The sequence below is a fragment of the Brachycentrus maculatus genome, unplaced genomic scaffold (genome assembly GCF_059751285.1).
Source record: "Brachycentrus maculatus isolate JH-2025_06_01 unplaced genomic scaffold, ASM5975128v1 h1tg000104l, whole genome shotgun sequence".
NCBI classification, from domain to species: Eukaryota; Metazoa; Arthropoda; class Insecta; order Trichoptera; family Brachycentridae; genus Brachycentrus; species Brachycentrus maculatus.
The window spans coordinates 1,852,095-1,873,007 of NW_028280858.1; the positions used below are offsets into that span (position 1 = coordinate 1,852,095).

Below are 20,913 nucleotides of genomic sequence, written 5' to 3' on the forward strand. Positions count from 1 at the left end.
TCTCACCGATACTTTAAGTACTTTAATAAATACATAACACATATCGCTCACTCCTTTCAGCAACGTCATATATCAAAAATCGTAAATTTTCAGTTATGCATGTTTTCGGAATGCCCAGAAAATGTACTTTATCCCAGCAAAAGCGGCATATTTTTAACTTAATATTTACCCGCTACAGGGCAGAAAGTGTTGTTATTGCATTTAGAAGAACAGATATTTTTTATTTATTTATTTTTTAATACACTAAATATTTTTCAAAGGGAGAAAAAACATTCAGGTTTTACCTAAAAAGATGTGTTGCACAGTAAAAAATTCAATAAGTTGCTTGATATTTATTTTTAATACATTTCATTATATTCTTAAACTTTAAAAACGGTCTCCTGAAAAATCAAGTTTTTTGATATAATATATCAACAACGTCATATTATGACGTTGTTGAAAGGAGTGAGCGATATGCACAACCTTTTATTAATTAGAAAAATAAACTCTTTTCAGAAATATTTACATATGTAAATTGGTTGATAATTATCAATTGATATTTATGCCAAATTGCCAAAAGGTAACAGAAAACAAATTTTAAAAAAAATACTGACTATCAATTCAAAAATTATACGAAACGATAAAAAATCTGAAATTATATTACAAGTACTTTCACTCCCTAATTTTTTAGCACATTATAGTGTAGTTTTTCTCTGACTAGGAGAATTTTTCATTTTTATGTAGTTTATCACTCTTCTTTGAAAGGGTTAAAATTAAACAAAAAGCAATTAGTTTTGATTAGTAATTTGATATTTAAAAACGATAATAATTCTTATTTAAATTAATATTCATAAGATACTATGTGAACGAATTAGTAAATATCTTTGTGAACAGCCAATTAGTGTTTCTTTCCAATTTGGACGTGATATATTGCTTTAATGGACATACTAGACTAAACTACATTAGGTATAAATTAAAAGGGTTGGCATAACGTATTTCCAATAATGCTGGTAATTCAATTTTCTTTTATCTTGTACTACCTAAATGAATTTTTGTGTAACATTATTTCAAATAAACAATGAAAAACTTATATTTTCAATTTGTGTACCTAATTCATTATTTTACTTTGTAAACAGATATTTTCTTTAAATATGCTTTTATGACAACATTGATATTCGCTTGTTACCACAAAAGTCACAAAAAATTGTTGATTGTGAACAAAAGAACATTTTGAGTGTGCCCAATAACTTGTTCTCAAATCTGGACTATGGAAATGGTTCACAAACGGAAAGAGTCTCTGCTTAATAAATACTTTCCCATCCCAACATAGATGGCTTTTGTGAACTCACACATACTGTGATACGAGTTTGATCAATATATCTAGAAGTTTCAAAATTTTGAGTAGTGTAGTAGATGTCAAAAAATAATGTGAACAAAAGAATTTGAGTAGTGTGGTTGTCAATAATGGGTAGAATTGGTGAATGTTACACGTGTGTAAAGTGATCACTTAAACCAGCCTATGACGGTCGTCAGTCCCGTAAATGCCCAGACTTCCATATTCTTCTTCATCTTTGATGAGATGTCAAAAAAAAAAAATATGAACAAAAGAATGTTAGGAAATTTCATTTTTCGCGCACTCGGGAGAAATAATGAATTCAACATACTCTAGATATGAAATAGATTATCTTTGTATTTATAAAAATCCAAAAAGTCACTAATTCACTAAACATTTCATTTTTAATGTTGGGTTAGTTATGTCCTCACTGTGTGGATCACCAATCAAACATGGGTTGGGTTTGTAGTCCCATAGTTTATATCGTCATCTCTGAGTCTATGTTCTAGGTTCAAGCCCCCTCTATATTTACTTGTTGAGAAAGGAATCACGAAAATACCCCGTTGAAAAGTAAATGATAAAAAATGAAATTCTTATATCCTGTCTTTCGGCACTCCAGGTTTATCAACTAAATAAACGGGACTGTACCAAAAATGAGACATCAGGCAACCCTAGATTAAAGTATCTCTCCCATTTTTAAAGCAAGGTTAATCCATTCAACCCTTTAAATTTCCGGCATGATATGTTTTTTTTTAATGAACAACACGATTCTTATCTTTATTCAATGATAAACTAACAACATTCGAAATGGTTAATCGGGTGTGAACTTCGAAATGATTATATCATTATTTATTATATTTGTTTTATTTTATTTTTATTACTATTTATTTATAATCGTGTTCTCATTCCTAACACAGCGTAGATTAACATCAATAAATTTCATTTAAACATCTATTCTTTTCTCACCGAATTCTCAATTAAATTAAATATTTATATAATTCTCATTATTTGCATAATTAGCGTATCGAATTATGAATCTTTCCTGGAAAAGTAATTCGTGAAATATGATCTACCCGACAAGAAATTTTATGTAGACAAACACTTCGAGAAGCAGAATTTAATTTACATTATTTGCGTGATTTTTCGAGTAAAAAATGTAGATTTTTAATTATATAATATTTTTAAATGCCACTAAATTTATTTCTAGTAGCAGGTGCTTCGAAGCTCTACAGCTTGAAGCTCGAAACGACATAGTAAAAAAAATACTTATTCAATGATGATGTAAGCATCGAATTAGTATAAAAAGGGGAATAAAGTACAGTGGAACCTCTCATAACGAGTAATTCGCATAACGAGCAAAAGAAAATTTGAAAAAAGTTGCTCCCTGAACGAGCGACATTTCGCATAACGAGTTACAGAGAAATGTGAAGGTAGGGGCTTCCGCGCCAGTCAAAACAAAAAAAAATCACTTAACAAGTAAGATTCTGAAACGAATTATGCTCGTTATGAGAGGTTCCACTGTATAGGGTTGCCAATCTTCCCAATATCGATATATTGACCTGTTCAGCGCCGGATTGAATCGAAAGACTTTTTGGTGAAAGATTGGAGTAATAATAACAATAACAAATATTTTTTAATACTTATATTTTATATGATATACACGTATGCAACCACGAGACTTGTATTGGGTTAGTACAGTGGTCGGCAAACTTATTAGACAAAGAACTAAATATGCATATTGAAACGTTTAAAAAAAGACTTGAGAGTCATATCTGTTTGCAATTCTAGTACGAGGGCCGACCCAAAAGTAACAATAAAAAGTAAATTTTACACACTTAATTAAATGATTTTTTTTTTAAAGTTGTTTTTAAAAAATCGCTGAAACGTAAAAATCGGGAGACTAAAAACGTCAAAAAAACTTCCAAACATTACCGTTTTTAACCATTTTTTTTTCGGCTCATAACATGGTACATAAGTGTGTAAATTAAAAAAAATCATTTAATTAAGTGTGTAAAATTTACTTTTTATTGTTACTTTTGGGTCGGCCCTCGTACACCTTTATTATAATTTTAGACCTTTATATTACGGGTACACTCAACAAAAGTTGATTTCACACTAATAAGGCTTTTGTGTGTGTGTGTGTGAGGGTATGTGAGGGTGGGAGTAAAAGGGTGAAATGGAATATGCAGGAAGGAAAGAGAGTCAGTACATTATGTACCGTGCTAACGTCACTTACACTTGATCGCTTGTTTGATCAGCTACGACGCCCGGCTGCTGAAGCACTGGCGCAGCAAGGAGTTCCCGGACGGCGGGCGCGCGCTGTTCACGTTCCACCGCGAGCCGGCCGCGCTGCTGCTGGACCGCGTGCTGGCGGCCGACCGCGGCACCTACCGCTGCCGGGCCGACTTCAGCCGCTCGCCCACGCGCAACTCGGGCATCGCGCTCAGCGTCGTCGGTGAGCGGGACATGGGACATCCCTATTTATAATATACTTTTTTTAATTAATGTTTTACTTAGTAAATACCACTATTTCTTTATTTATGATTATATTTATTATAATATACTAGCTGTACCCGGCCACGCGATGCTCTGGCTTAATTTGGTCAAAAAACAAAAAATGTAAGCACATAATTCTATTATGATTCATTTTACAATGCTTCGGCTGTTCAAACTTAAAACACAGAAAGGGACATTTTTTTTGTAGTACGTTTATTGCATTTTTGGACTAAGTAAAATCTACTTAGTCTAAAAATGCAAAAAAAACGTAGTGTAAAAAAATGTCCCTTACTGTGTTTTGAGTTTGGACAGCCGGCTTGTGAAGCAATGACAATAGTAATAACCTTAGAAAGAACAATGCATTCTAAAACATAGAAAATTCTAGCATCAATATCTGTCAGGAAGCACGCTTTTGGCTATGAGTAACATATAGTATGAATGTGTTGCTCTTACGTCCAACACATGACGCTTTACCCGTGGCATGATTTAAGATTTTGCACTAACGAACTTTTTTTTTATAAAATATACCCCAAAATATACCCTTTTGGACAACTTTTAAAGTAGCTATTTCCTCCTCACTAATACAACTGGGAATCAATGTTGCAAAGTCACATTCCATTTAAAAATAAACCAATTAGGCTCGACCTTAAACATGGATGTTAAAAATATATTTGCACACTTTACACTACATTCTTATGCAATTTATTCGTCTGATAACATCTATCGAAAGTGCGCGAGCCAATTTCAAATCATCGTCATTAAATTTATGAATCCGATAAAAACCTCATGAATATTAATGATCGAAATTAGTTACGAAAGCGGGGAGTTTATGCTGTGCATTTTATTATTGGATTATCCATTAACCCAAATGAAAACCGTAATGTTATTATGAATTTTTAATAGTTTACGTTATTTATAGGGGATATCTGTATTGGGTTTTACGGCGAACGGGTAGAAAGCTAACAAAGATTCTTTGAAAGTACAGTAAAACCCCCTATAAGGTTGACATAAGTACCATATTATGGGAGGAACGTTATACGGGCTAAACGTTTTAAAATTGTATTTTAATTTAATAATGACTCATTTCAGTCATTTTCGCTGGTTAAAATGTAAAAATACAATTCAAAATATAAACCTCCTAAAATCCCTAACCCTCTGATAATGCCGTACCTATCTCAACATTATAAGGGTTTACTGTATTGTTTGAATGGGGTGAATAACTTGTGTTTGAGAAGTGTACATGGATATATATATATATATATATATATATATATATATATATATATATATATATATATATATCCATAGATTTTTATATCTTTCTCAACAGAAATGAAAATTTCTTAGGGAATATAGATGTTTGGACATTTAAACGGCTTGCGACTTGTCATTGGCTGGTTGCTATCATTAGACACAAAACGACAATTTTTAGTTTTTTTAATATATTATTTATGTATTACGTATGTTTTTCATTAAATCTCCAAATCATACATTTTTTGCAATTATTATTTTCTCAAACATAAATGATCTGGAAAATTGTGGCTTCAGTCAATTTTTAAAATTTTTGAGAATTCTCTAATGCTTTGAATAATGTTTTATCATTTTTAGTTCTACCCAGTAAGCCATTCTTCATGGACGAGATTGGATCTAAAGTGGAAAACTCTGTGGGACCGCTACATGAAGGAGACACCTTACTTCTGGTCTGCTTGGCTGTCGGAGGTAAATTACAGTAAACCCTCCTATGACGTTGAGATAGGTTCCGCATTATCGGGGGAGCGAATTAAGCAACTGGTATTAATAATACTGGTTGCTTAATTTCTTTATCATTCTCATTATCAGCTGAATTATATTTTTTTTGTCAAAAATAACTTTTGCCTGCGTTTCTTCGTCAATTTTATTATATTGGGCTTTACATATTTCTAAGCGTTTCGTTACTTCAGCTAATCGCTCTTTTAAGCAATTGAATGTATTTATGAATTTTCAAACAATTGTAAGCTTTCATTCCATCTTTCGGAATAAAATTTTTCATTGGATTCATTGAAATTGGTTTCCAGGCTTTCATCGCTGATATTACTATCCTTTTCATCAACCAGACCCATCAAATCTTCTTCATCTAAGACCACGTTATTCATCAATTCATCAATATTGTTTTCATTTATGTCACTGAATCCTTCCCCGCCCAAAGATCGAGAAATATTAAACATGTGTACGTTTTCATCGAATAATAAAATTGATCTGGTTTCTTTTAATACCACATCCGGCCAAATACGTCATCAACAAGTATTTAGTTAAGGATTTGATTTCTTCAATACAGGAATCAATAATTTCAACATAGTTCAAAATCTAAAAAAAATTCTATACTTGCAATAATGTGATACAGTAGTTTATCCGACCTTCGGTTATCTGACTTTCCGAGTTATCCGACCTATCGGCTTAAGCTTTAGTTTAGTTTCGGGGTTCACTGCATGTATGTGAGTATGTACCTACTGTAAAACATGTTTTATTAATTTGCTGTAAGTGCATTTTGATGCTGTAGTTCATAACATTCAGATATGTTACATGTACATATGTGAAAAATTTTCCATGTGCAAATAAAATTAACACATTTTCAATGTCGTTTGTATCATTTTCCGTGTTATCCTAACTTTTCCCTTATCCGACCTTGCCGCGGTCGGTTTAGGTCAAATAATCGAGACTCTAATGTACTAATTATAAATAAATATTTTTCAGATTAATAAAAATTATAAATATTTTTCAGGTCAGCCAGTTCCTAGGCTTACCTGGTGGAAAGGGCCCACCTTGCTGGATAGTACTGATGAGCCGAGTGAAGTTCCAGGACTAAGAGAAAACCAACTACTCCTCACGCTGACCAGAGACTTCTACGGAGCCACCATTCAGTGCTTGGCCACCAATAATAACATCACGGCCCCTCTCTCTTCCAATCTCCAGATTGATTTATATGGTAAGAAATGATGAAATAATATATTTTTATTATTAACACATTGTTTGCGGGAAACGCTTAAAAGCGTATTTTACATACTGTTGGTAGGGAGTGGAAGACGCTTATAAGCATTCTATTTGCTTTTCTTTTGGTAGAGCGCGATAGTCGCCAAAAAACATTGTACAGATCGGAATTGGGTTTGCGGTTACTTGTGATTAGTATAGTGAGGGTCGCGCGGCAGACCGAGTAAAATTAGGGTCGGGTTGATAAAAACTGCCCGACAACATTGTGTTAATAGTTTTGCATTCGAGCGTTTAACTGCACTACCGCGCCTATTGGTTAGAAGAAATTGCTCAATATCAATTACCCTTGGAATATAACATTTTCATTCAGGTATTTATTTTGCTCTGAAAAAAAATTCATAAAACATTTGTATTTCATTTTTTTCTAATTTGTACTATAATGCTTAACATAAATTGTTGAAGGATTCTTACTTATGTCAAATTTAGTTCCTGTTTAGAAAGTAGTCATAAACTCGCAGATGTTATGGTGACCTTTCTCAGCATATAACACAAAGCATATTTTTCACATTTAGTTTTGGAGTTAACACGTTGACTGCCAACTATGAGATAACTCGTAGTTTGCGTTCTTTGCTAGGACGCCGACTATGAGTTATCTCGTACTACGTTTACTTGCCATATTCGTGCAGCTACTTTAAAATTCCTAGTAATCAGTGCTAATATGGATAGATGGCTTCTGGGAAGAGAAGAAAAAATCAATGCTGGCTTACATAAAAAACATAATTATATACTATAATTACAGTTTTTTAATAAAACAATATGATTACATGAAATTGGTGAATGTAAATGAAAATGAGCTTGTTTAAAATACAACAAGTTTCTATTTTAAACAAGCTTTGGTGCTGTAAGCTGCGGGAAGAGAAATTTCACCAAAGCTGATTCTGTGATTTCCTGCATAGAGATGATATTATTCATTCATTTGGCTTTGTGTCAAATTTCAGTCAGTCCTGAAACAGTCAACATTCTGAGCAGCAAGCAAGCTTTATCAGCGGGACAGATGTACGAGTTACCCTGCTACATTAATGGGTCTCATCCATTGCCGGAAATATCCTGGTGGCTCGATGGAAAGATCATAACCGACCAACAGATTGTATGTAAACACTAACATGATCCAATCAATATTTGAAACACAAACTTTGTGATTTACATCTTGCAACTTGCAAAATAACTAATAATTTTCAAGCCTTTATATATTCGTTATTATGATGTTGAACGGCTTCTAAGCAAATATAGCTTCTTTAATTAGTCTTGAGGAAGAGCTGTTTGCTTTGAAACTGGAGGATATTATAAATAAAACATGTACTGATTTCAAACAGTTATTTTGTAAATTACTAACATGTATATCAATGATTCCTATTTTTATTTGAATAATTTACTATAACTTTTTATTCTTTCTTTATTGGACGTTACTTTTGCATAACCTGTATTTAATGTACAAAATCAATTTTTGCACGAACCAAAAAAAAAACATTTTTTTAAATAAAAAAAGTCTTTTAAAGTATGTCTATTTTCTAAAATGAAATAATAAACATATTGAAATGATTATTCATATTACATTGTAAGCGTCAAAAAACTACATATAATTCTGTACTTATATAGATAGCAGGTTGAGTAAAAACTAGTACGATATATAATTTTGAAGCAATGCAAGATGATTTTAGTTTTATGGAACATAAAGTGTATTTAATATATACATTTATTTTATGCGTGTTAAGCTGCTGATCCAATATGGTCATGAACCCTTTAAGCATGCAACAGTTGGGCAGCAATCCATTTCAATCTGCTAATGCAATAAACTAATATTCTGCCCAACTTTAAGGCTCGCATTTTCTCAGTTGTTGGAAGCATAATGTCCCCATCAACATGTTCGCAATATAGTGTATACCCAGCTCAAATTAGGATGAATTTCATCAAATAAATAATAATTTGTTAAATAATACAGGTTACCGAAGTCACTAGAAATGAAATAATGTCAACGCTTCACTTCAAGCCTAAACCGGAACATAATGGGCAGGACCTCACTTGCCTGGCTACTAATGCTGTCCTTGCACCGAGTCATGCAAGCAAACTTCATACCATGCGGCTGAATATATTCTGTAAGTTCCATCTTAACATATGTAGCAAACACATACAGACCGTGGATTCTTATTTCTGACAAGGTCATAATTGACATCTGCAATTGAAACACAGTAACCATCTCCATGGACATAAATCTCTAGTACCTAATTATCTTGTCTGTGACCAGTCCAAGGGTGAGGAACCTTTTAGATTCTTAAGGCCACATTCATTTATCTGATTCACATTTATAAAAAATTCGAGTTAATCCATTGACTTAATTTGGAGTTTTGCGGGGAAATCCATATGGAAGATGATTTTTTTTTGTTATAAATTCTGTTTTTATTTTTTAATTGGTATAAATCAAAAGGCCGTATATGAGTAGCCAATAGGCTGAATGCTGTTTTAAGAATTCAAGTTTCCTACCCCTGGACTAGCCTATTTAAACCAATATAGGTCGTAAATAGTTAAAAGGGAGTAAAAAAAATAAGTCAATATTATCAACCTGTTCTTTTTTATATGAGAGACCTGCACATTAACAGTTTGTTTAGTGACTAAGCTTTAACTTGATAATTACTTGAGTGGATGCTGCACAAGTGACCTTTACTGCACATGGCTTCTAGTGTTATAGAGAAGTCATGTAGGTCCTAAGATGCGGTTTTTGGACATTTCCACATTGCTAAAATAACTAATAATACTGTCCATTCATCCAAAATACAAGATAACAATATTTTTATGTTGATGGTCACTTTGTTAGTTAGGAAATATTAAGACTGTCCTTACATCGCCATTTAGTTTTTAATGCGTAGGTACTTTCTATTATGTCATTTACACCTCTCAAGTAAAACACTTACATCTTTTATTTTTGTCAACATCCTTCTTAAAAGTCACCACACAAATAAGCAGAAAACTGGTGCCTTTTTTAAATGGCACATGGTTTTTCTGTGCCTACTGAAGCTATGGTATATGTGGTGTTTGATTTATTGATGAAAAAAATAATTGTTACCAACATATTCCAATTCTGAGTATTTGAATAATTTTCATTGCAGTTAAACCGTTGCTCACCTTAACACTTGTGACAAACAGATATGGCAATAATTCAATACACGAAGGAGACGTCATACAGTTGCGATGTATGGTCGAGGCCAATCCTTGGATCACCAATACAGAGTGGTTTGCAAATGTACTATATTTTATTATGTTTATCATTAATTTTGGCATTCTTATTATGCAAAACTATTCTTATTATGCAAGATATTGTGTTTTTGTTTACAGAAAGCAACAATTCAAGGAAGTACTTTTAACAATAGTGGAATAAGTCTATCTTCGAGTGATCTCTTGATATTGAATCCATCAACTATGCATTCTGGAAACTATTCATGCAAGGCTTATAATCTAGAAGGCAGTGGGGAAAGTAACACATTATTTCTTCAAGTATTATGTAAGCAAACAGTCAAACCAATGATAGTTTATAGAAAACAAAAATATAAAATCCATTTTAACAAGTTGATTATCATTTGATAAGCCAATATCCCAAGAACGCAATATTATGACCATATTCAGTAGTCACTACATAAGTTCTTTGAATCACCATACATAAATTTTTCAATACAGCTGATCATTGTTGTAAATGAATGACTTGGTTTTCTTATCGGGTTGCTCCGCACTGGGATAACCAACGCAATTTTTATTTGTCCGCATATACTCTCATGTTCTTAAGCAAGAAGATGCGTCTTATTCATGGGAATAGTATAGGCTGCTCTTATCTTTGATTTTTCCGTAAAATACAATAATTTCCTTGTAATATTATTTCTTATTTCTCTCCCCTAATGAAACAGACAAAATACTCGGACTTTCTTTATAGTGTTTATAATGTCTCTCTCTTTACCAATCTGTCTTAAGAAAATCTTCAAACTATAATAATTCATATGAAATATTTCATTAAATAAAGAAGCATTGAGAAAATAAAGCATCATACAATTCATATACATACACAGATTGAAGTCTAAATTACTATTGATAGGGAGGCTTTGCAATTTGAAAAAAAATCACTATTTCTATCCTGACTATGATCTCTTAGAAGCAATTCTTCTAGTATTCTGCTTAGAAAATCCATAAATATTATTTTGTCGTTTTGCTTTATATTCTGAAAAGGTCATATCGCTCACTCCTTTCAACAATGTCATATATCAAAAAACTTGATTTTTCAGATCGTTTTTAAAGTTTAAAAATATAATCATAAAATAAATATCAAGACACTTATTGAACTTTTTACTGTGCAGCAGATCTTTTTAGGTGAAACCTGAATGTTTATTCTCCACTTGAAAAATATTTAGTATATTTAAAAAAATAATTAAACAATACATATTCTTCAAAATGCACAAACGACACTTTCTGCCCTGTAGCAGGTAAATATTAAGATAAAAATATGCCGCTTTTGCTGGGATATAGTAAATTTTCCGGGCATTCCGAAAACACGCACAACTAAAAATTGACGATTTTTGATATTTGATGTTGCTGAAAAGAGTGAGCGATATGTAATTATTATTTGAATAACTGAAATTCGTTTCAGATATGCCAAGATGCGAGCAAAGAATGGTCTCAATTGACCAGGTTACAGAATCTCTGTCTTGCCCTCTCAAGTCACTGCCCAGACCAACAAAGTATTTCTGGAGATTTGAAAACCAAAGTGAAATTGTTAATGAAAACATATTGATAAGTGATCAAAATATATTGGGTGTTGATCACATATTGAGATCTTTAGAAACTAACTATGTAGATGAAATCCTTATATCGTGTTGGGCGTCTAACGAAGTAGGGGAGCAGAAAATACCATGCAAGCTGTACTTGAAGCATGCTTTCAGAAAACCAGACCAACCAAATGAGTGCACAGTGAACGCAAGCACCAATGCAATCATCGTACAGTGCATGAAAGGTAATAAAGTATTGTGGTCTCTATTGCATATGAGAATAAAGCGAAGATTAAATGTGATAAACATCATGTCTATAAGATTCGGTCCACCTCAGTAGCGTAATGATCAGACCGTACTGGATGTCCCGGGTTCGATTCCCAGGGGGGGTCAAATGTTTTTTGGCGTCTCTCGCGCTCTACCAAAAGTAATCAAATATAACGCTTGTAAGTGTCTCCCGCTCTCTAATACAACCATGTGAGAAATATTTATTTCAATATTATCCTGGACTGGTACCTGAAGCGGAGGGCTGATCACCTTTCTTTCATGTGTTAACGATCAAGATAACACTGCGTTTATATGATGCAGTCCTTTATGCACCATCGGGTGCGGATAAGGGTTTGAAAAAGATTTAATAAACCACAGGAGAAATCTTTATTACAATACAAACAATACAAACTGATCACTGTATGTTCAAATAGGTATGATACTCACACCAGCAATATGTTATCTATTATTTATTCTAATATACTATTAGATTTCTATTACAACAATAGATACGCAAATAATAAACCATTTAGATATTATTGATGTTTCGTCGAAGATGTCATATTTAATAAAATATGTAATTTATTAATTGTATTTAAAACAAACATTCTCTACTCTCTATTCTCGACTTTAGAAACCAATTATGTGCAAAAGTCAAGCACCGTCTGTATAACAGTGGACTCCCACATGTTTTTCTGCAGTGGAGGCTGTGAACTCTGCAGCTAGTAATTGACCCAAAAAATTAATAAATCAATAACATTCTTTTTACAGAAAGTGAAAATACACCTGAGCAAATGTACGGCTTATCTATCTGGGGCATAACGAACAATGCATCAAAATTACTAAACAACATAAGTACACCTTTATCAACAATGAGGATAGGCAATCTCGCAAGCGGCCAAAAGTATGAAATACTGGTGTACACATATAACAAATGGGGAGAAAGCGAACCAGTGAAACTGATTGCTGAAACCAGTGAATCATTGCCAGTATTTGGTGAGTTGTAATGTTCAACAAAAAAATCATAATAAATTACCCCCCAAATTGTTCAAAAAATTTTTTTTATGTATTAAATGTTAAATCAAACACTGATTTAAGTTATTTTTTATTGTTTAATATATTATTAGATTAAAACCAATATTTTTAGCTTTTCCACTTTATTTTTATTTGACCAGCGACCGGGTTTCGTCGTTACCGACATCATCAGACTGGTGGGAGGCTATACAAATTGTTATGTTATATATAAAACAAGGCAGGAGTTGATAACCATGATTTGATACAATTTGATACAATCATGGTTATTAACTCCTGCCTTGTTTTATATATAACATAACAATTTGTATAGCCTCCCACCAGTCTGATGATGTTGGTAACGACGAAACCCGGTCGCTGGTCAAATAAAAATAAAGTGGAAAAGCTAAAAATATTGGTTTTAATCTAATAATATATTAAAATGCAATTCCATTACGAAATGTCAGTGGATAATATAAATTTTTATTGTTTTAAAACACACATGAAAAATAAATTTTGTCACCTATTGTTTCGCCTAGTTATGGCATTTTCAAATTAATGAAAATGTTTCTTTTGAAAATGCCATAACTAGGCAGAACAATTGTCACAAAATTCATTTTTTATGTTTTTTTAAAACAATAAAATACAACTTAGTAGACTCAAAAAAATCATTATTTAACATTTAATACATACTTAAAAATGGAGCTCTACAAATTAAACGCCAAATCTATAAACAAATTATTATTGTTTTCTATTTAAATATGATTATTTTTATTTCATTTTTTACAGATAGAATTCCTGCAGACGTAGGACTGTGGTCGGGTATAGCTTTAGGAATAGTCTTAACTATAGCATTTCTAGTAATAATACTAATAATTAAGAAAAAAAGTAAAACTGTGATAAGTGATGAACTTAAAAAGGACAAAGGTGATAACACAATCACGAGAGATAAAGGAAATTACCTTACATCTTCCAATGCAGGTAAAAATTACTTGAAATATTGATACATGCTTCTTAATGCTTCAATCAACTATAACCGCTATGGCCAAATGATCTTACCGGCGCAGTAAATTTGGCGAGCGTAACTTTGCTGTTGCGGGACTGATGGCGTGGAATGCTCTTTCACCAGTAGTTAGAAATAGTGAGAGTGAGATGATCTTTATAAAAAGACTAAAACGCAATTGTTTACTAAATCATTTCCACTATCTCCTTTTTTTTCAATCCAATCACAGTGAAGTACCTTTGAGGTAGTATTTTACGAAAATGGTGCTATTTAAATTATCTAAATTTATTATTATTATTAACAGTGCTTTTATCAAGAAAACTTAAATAAAAAAGACAGGCCTATAAAACATCGTATTAAATGTGAAGGTTTTGTGGGCAAATTTAGAATTATCTAATGAAGTAGATATTTACATTAAACTGCCAAGTTTAAGTAGTAAATTATTATTGTTTTTTTTTAAGACAAATATTTGTGTTCTTAATAGACACACAAATATTCCAATTTCATACTCTTAGTGGGCCTAAGTGGCCTGTTAATAAATGTTACAAATTTTGACTCAATCTGCGAGACTAATCGCATCACCACAACCCTTATGAAATGGTGTTAAATTGTTAAATTATTTTTGAAGTTATTTAGATATGGTTTTGAACCACATTTATTATTTTGGAATGCAACTTATTATTAGCATAAATAACTCTTTTTTTCAGCAGATAATTACATGATGTAATACCAAGTCATATCAAAATTCTTTCATTAACAGAACCTGTTATTTAATTAATAATAAATATGAGAATACAGATATATTCAATATTACACTACAATCCTTTAAGAAAGAAATTGAAGAATCCTTTAATCTTGAAAATAGTATGTAATTATTATTGCTTATTTGTATATATATATGCGCATGCGCATGCATATCACGTTCATGAAATTTAATTTAATTATGTTTATGGAAAAAATAAGTTACACTACTTTTCATTTAAGGCACTATCATACCAGTGAATGGTGTATGCATTTCTACATGTAATTATGAACATTGGTATGTATGCGCACAGAAACAAAAAGGTACCTCACTTATTTGTAACAATTATGTTAAAGCCTGTAATTGGACATTACAAATATTACTTAATTGAATGTATATTTATGTTATACTAAATTGTCTGTTGGCCTTACAATAAATAAATAAATAAAAATAAATAAATAAATAAATGATTGCATCCAAAATCCTCATACATTTGATTTGATATATATATTATTTTGTTAAGGTTACATTTTTTTATTTCGATGCACGTCTGAAAATCCGATTTGGACACTATTTTATTTGATGGACAATCATTTTAAATATTGAATGCACTATCTAATATTCAGCTGGTAAATCAAAGTAAAAGATTATTACTTCCTTTGATATATTAAACTCGAGAGGTAAATTTATTTCTCTGGCTTTAACAAACTCCTATTGTATAACGCGCTTCTTACGCGTAGAACAAACTCTAAACAAGGCTCCTTTATTTATCGTTCATCAAAATTGTGCAACGATGAATATGAGAATTTTGATATGTTCTACTTGACATTGTCAGCACTGAGATTGCTTACATAGTAAGTCAATATTCATATTGTGGTGTCCCAATTTTCACAATTTTTGTCTTGGACTTGAGCCTTTATCGTTCCCTTTTCCCTTTTCGTCCCTTCCGTCCCTCTTCCAGGTATTTATATTAAATTACAAATGTAAAATTTTGTAACTGGAATGGTACAAATACCTGTTTTTTTTACTCATTAATGTAAATATATTTATGTAACTGTTCTGTAAAATTTTCAAATAAAATAATAATTTTTCTTTTTACAGATATCACTGAAAAACCCTTACTGTACAAAAATGGTAAAACCGTGACAAATGGTATTATATTAACAAGACATAATTCTGAACCAAAGATTATAGAAGACTTAACTGTAGTACAAAATAAAGAAAATGAAGAGCCTCTACCGCCATCTATCAGTAGACTCAACAAGCCCAATCTACCGTTGGAAGGCGGGAAAACCAGTAAAAAGAGATACGCACCGGGAATTGGCAGGAATTTTGAGACAAATAAACATAGAAAAGAAATTGCTAGATGTAATGGGTCCATGCCAATGAATGATAGAAGTTTGGAGAATATAAACTCAACTTTACACATGTTTTCGATCAGTAAAGAGAGTATAGTCTGAATATGTGGAGGCTTTGTGTATTTATATTTAAATTATTGTTTATTTAGAAAAATATAACTGTTAAAATGACTAACTGATAATAAAATAAGAGAAAAATCTTTTTTTGTTTGGTCTTATCTTGAGAAATTTAATGGAATGGAAAAATAATACATTAATGGATCGAGTAGAGGGTTGTGTGGGTGACAATCAACAAGATGGAGCGATCTGGTCACAGAGGTGACGGAGTCTCATTAATTTTAAGTTAACTTTGTACATGTATGTTTTGAGAGATATTATGCAGTGCTCAGTTTTTTGATGCATTTTAATATTTATTAAATACAGTATTTCCTTAAAAACAGGGTTGAGTAAATATTAGAGATGAAATGAATATCCGATAACTATCCGGTATTCGGTCTTGTTTTACTATCCGGCTGATTACCGGATAGTAATTTAATATCTGGCTGGATACAGGGTGGTTAAATTTTTTAATTTTTTTTATTAAATTAGTGCAATTAATGCTACTCTCCATATTAGATAGGTATGATACCTAATTAAATAATAGAATACGTGCCAAATGAATGAAAATCTGATAAATGTAGGTTGTTTATTTATGGCAAACAAATAGGTACAAGTGTGTAAAACAGTTTACTAATATTCAAAATGAACTAAAGGTGACAAATAAACACAATGGTTTCTGCGTTTGTGGGCAAAAGGCGATTGCGCTCGTTTGAATAGACAAGGCTGGCTTCAGAAAACAATCTCTGACTATAAACGGTGCTGCATTAATGCAAAACAATATCCAAACTTGACAAAGTTTGACAAACCACCCTACCTTCGGGTTCTTTTCAGGCATATTTTTTATAAACAAGCAAAAAAATCACAACGTTTGATGTCACAAAATATTTTCAGGTATGAATGAAACCTGACAAAAATTTGTCAGTTTATCCGGTACACATCAAATATTTTTGGAACAGATATCTTTTCTCGTGCACGTAGGTCATACGGGTTAGCGCGGAATGGTGAAGAAAAACCGCGCGTATCACGTATGTTCTTATATGTAGGGCGGTTACTTGACCCCCAAAAGTAGGGATCGGAATATCCGGCTAATTCACTATCCGTTTCATCACTAGTAAATATCTCTTTTTTTTTTAAATAAATGAATAAAAAAATAGCAATGCATTTTTTGGGGGGTTTCAAATACAAGCAATACACTTAGTTGTTAGTTGTGTATAATAGGTGTGTAAAATAATAAAGAAAACAATTTTAAAGTATTATTAATTTATTCAAAAGAAATAATATTTTTTTATAAAATTCTGAGATAAAAATAATAAAGTGCTACTCCATATACATTACAAAATAGTGTACATTCTTCTTAGGTAATAAAAAATACAGTTTTCTACGCTGAGAGTTTTGGTATGATAGAACTATTAAATATATAATATTTATTTAAAAATACTTATACAATACCATTAGAAATTATACATTCTTGAAATTCGGATAAGTCACCATACCCATAACCTATTAAGAAAACTTTGAGTCCCATACATCTAAATATGTATGCGGAACAAAAATTGTGGTTCACAAAATATGTAAAAGTATCTATTAATGCTTGTACTCGTTTATCAATCAAATCAGGGTGCAATTCCTCACAGAAAAACATCAATTATTGCACAAATATTTTCTTTCAACGGTGAGAAATTATTTGTTAAAATTCACGATGCATACTATTTCCACAGTAACAACTTACTTATCTTTAATCTGTAAAGTGTGTAACTGTATCTGGACTTACTGTGATGCATTTCTTTGATACTTACTGAGAGAAAAAATACTCAGGATGCATTTTTTTTTAATCTAAGGGATGAAATTCAAATGAGATATGTTTTCTTAGAACATACAATATTGAGATGCTTAAATTAAATTTAATGTGATAAAATTAAATGTCAGTAGGACAGTTAAAATTAAATTTAAATTTAATTTAAATTTTACTAAAGGACAGTCAAAAGTCAAGTATACATCATGCAAGTGTGTCACCTCGGAGCTTGGGGAAAGGTTGTCAAGTTATTTACGAGACTTCTAATTTTTCGATCTTGTCGGCAGCGGCGTTAGTGTCCTGCGCCGTCTTGGCCTGCCTTCCCCTCTTGTTCTTACCTTTCCTACCAACTTTTCCCTTCTTCGCGTCGGGCTTCTTCACAATCTTCTCTTGGATCTTCACCAGCTGCTGGTCGATCTCCTGCAACTTCTGCTTCTGGGTCTCCTTGTTCAACTAGATGGTTTGAACAAGACAAATTAGTCTGACAAAACCTTAAAAAAAGTATTCGTTAAGTCGCAAATTTATTTTCTTTAAATCCAGGTAACATTTTACGGAAATTATTTTTTCCTTAAACATTGTTTTTGGATAGAAAAATAGGTTTTTCTTCAAAATACTTACATGGTTTTGAAAAGAAAAGAGTTATTGAAAGGTAAGGAGGCTAAAAAAATCCATGTGTATTCTAAAAAACAAAAAATATCCAACAAACATTTTTTTTAAAATTACCGTGTGCACACAAACAGCCCTGAAGTGGCTGAACGCATTCTGATTTTAACACATAAGATCTAAGCCTTATATGTATAACATAGATAATGGCAATAAATTGATGGTATTATATTAATTTCTCTCACCCACTCAATGGTACATAAGGCACTACATCATATTGACGCAATGTTAAGTTAATCGTTAATTGTATGAAGGCAAGATGATCAGCCTCAGGCTTCAGGCCAGCATTAAATAAATATTGGTGTAAAAACTTATATTTATTTCGATGTACTTTGATCTTGTAACTTTAACCATTCAATTCGTAAACTTAATTAAGGGGATACAACGAAACACAGAATTCAATCAACGACCGACTGCCGGAGAGGTAACACGTCTTTCCACACCCGATTCTTTTAAAGAATAAATATTGAATATTTTTTTGTTTTTTAGAATATATACAGATAAAATATTTTTATATATTTTTTAACTCCTTTCCTTAAATGTTACCTGGATTTAGAGAAAATTGAATTGCAACTTAACGAATACTGGGCCTTAAACATTATCACAAATTACACAACACTTCTGGTTGAAGAAAAAACTAAAATAAATTATTATACTCAATCTGGTAACACTATTTTTTATCAGTTTTAATTTTTAATGTTAAAATAGGTATAATCAAATACTAACGTATGTAGTAGTTGTAAATTTTATGAATTTGAATTTAAAGCTACCTGGTAAGTCAGGGTAACATTGAACAGTATTACAAACATTATAAAATGCTAATTTTTAGACAATGTCTTCAAAACAATAAATTTCTTCATTGGGCAGACCCAACTATGCCATGTCAGACGACATGGCATAGATGTAGACACATCCGACTGCGAAACTGGCATCACGGGTTCGATTCCCGACAGTTGCACAATTAATTCAATAAATATTTATTTTCCATTGGTCTGGGTGTTCGTGATATATTTTTTACATCTACCTCCCGTGTCCTTACTATCCTTTCTGCAGACAAGCTTTTAAAAAAATTTAAAGCAAAACAATTTACAACCGGTAAAAAAATATATCTCCACCATATTTATAAGATTTAGACAATTTTTATTAACTGGAGATTTTTTCCTTCATTTTCAAATGAGTTTTATTTCTATGCTGTAATGGGATGAAGGGTTTATCAAAGTTATTAAAAATATTTTAATAATTTTCAGCTGACAATTTTCTAAATTCATTTTAATCATAATTTTAGCGAAATTGGGGCGTCAGAAATATTTTCTAAGGATTTTTTTTCGTATGGAAGGCGAGATATGTCCCACCCAACAGCTTCATAGCCTGGTTTTGTTCAATCTTACCCAGATTGATTGTAGTGAATATAGATTTTTATGTACATGACATTTGCACACTGATGCCAACCAAACAAATTTCGAGTACGAGAGAATATAAATTATATTGAATAAATATATGAAAATCATGTACCTTTTTCAAGTCGGTTTTAACCACTTTCGCCTTGGTTTTCACTTTAAGACTCTTAGCACCGACAACCTTGAAATTTTTGGCATTTCCTCCTTTCTTGCCTCCCTTCTTCTTGCCCATTTTGATATAGTCTTCTTTTACTAAATAGACAAATACAATAAAGCGCGTAGCAAAACAAGTTACCAAAATGAATTTCACGTGTTTTTGACAGGTTTTTTTATAGGTTATATTTTGAGACTCGAAAACAACCGGCGGGAACGAAAACCAGACGCGAAAGAAAAAGTCGAATAAGCTCGGGCACCCCATAGACAAAACTATTTCTTGCCATATAAAAAATCTCAAAAAAAATCTTATTATAGTAAGAAAATGAGTAAATAGGGTATAATTAGACCATGATTTATGGGTAAGGCTTTTTTTGTACTTATGTAAATTCATATAATGTTTGCTTTACTTTTCATGCTTTGCAACAATAATATATGCCATACAGGCGTCCGCCTCCGTAGTGTAATGGTCAGCACGCTCGGCTACCGTTCTGGAGGACCCGGGTTCGATTCCCAGGGGGGGTAAGAATAAATATGAGTGATTTTTTCACTGTAATATTTATTCAATATTACCCTGGACTGGTACTTGAAGCGGAGGGCTGATCACCTTTCCTTCATGTGTAAACGATCAAGATAACACTGCGTTTATATGACGCAGTGCCCTATGCACCATTGGGGTGCGGATAGGGGTTTTATTATTGTTTATTATATTATTTACATGCTCGCACGTTTTTTTACATCACAATTTGAGTTAGAAATCTTGGTATATATATATATATATATATATATATATATATATATATATATATATATATATATATATATATATATATATATATATATATATATATATA

General features: G+C 31.8%; 2 protein-coding genes across 3 annotated transcripts in view; one reads left to right on the forward strand and one right to left on the reverse strand.

Annotated features, from left to right (window-relative positions):
- Positions 1-16,155, forward strand: part of LOC148310234 (nephrin-like) — a 53,756-nt gene extending 37,601 nt beyond the window's left edge. Inside the window, exons 4-14 of one of the 2 annotated variants that reach the window (XM_088258816.1) lie at positions 3,571-3,767; positions 5,417-5,527; positions 6,567-6,770; positions 7,771-7,919; positions 8,772-8,925; positions 9,934-10,067; positions 10,160-10,325; positions 11,457-11,819; positions 12,613-12,837; positions 13,642-13,833; positions 15,699-16,155. In XM_088258816.1, coding sequence (XP_088114942.1) covers positions 3,571-3,767; positions 5,417-5,527; positions 6,567-6,770; positions 7,771-7,919; positions 8,772-8,925; positions 9,934-10,067; positions 10,160-10,325; positions 11,457-11,819; positions 12,613-12,837; positions 13,642-13,833; positions 15,699-16,057 — 2,254 coding nt within the window. In that variant the 3' untranslated portion in view covers positions 16,058-16,155. Of the gene's footprint in view, positions 1-3,570; positions 3,768-5,416; positions 5,528-6,566; positions 6,771-7,770; positions 7,920-8,771; positions 8,926-9,933; positions 10,068-10,159; positions 10,326-11,456; positions 11,820-12,612; positions 12,838-13,641; positions 13,834-14,839; positions 15,104-15,698 lie in introns of those variants that run through there. The other variant, XM_088258817.1, reaches the window with a different exon arrangement.
- A 1,142-nt stretch (positions 16,156-17,297) lies between these two features.
- LOC148310235 (uncharacterized) lies at positions 17,298-20,295 on the reverse strand. The gene is made up of 2 exons (XM_088258802.1): positions 20,022-20,295; positions 17,298-18,299 (listed from the first exon to the last, which is right to left on the reverse strand). The coding sequence occupies exons 1-2, from the start codon at positions 20,136-20,138 to the stop codon at positions 18,099-18,101; spliced, it is 318 nt and encodes a 105-aa protein (XP_088114928.1). The 5' UTR covers positions 20,139-20,295; the 3' UTR covers positions 17,298-18,098.
- Between the last annotated feature and the right edge of the window lie 618 nt (positions 20,296-20,913).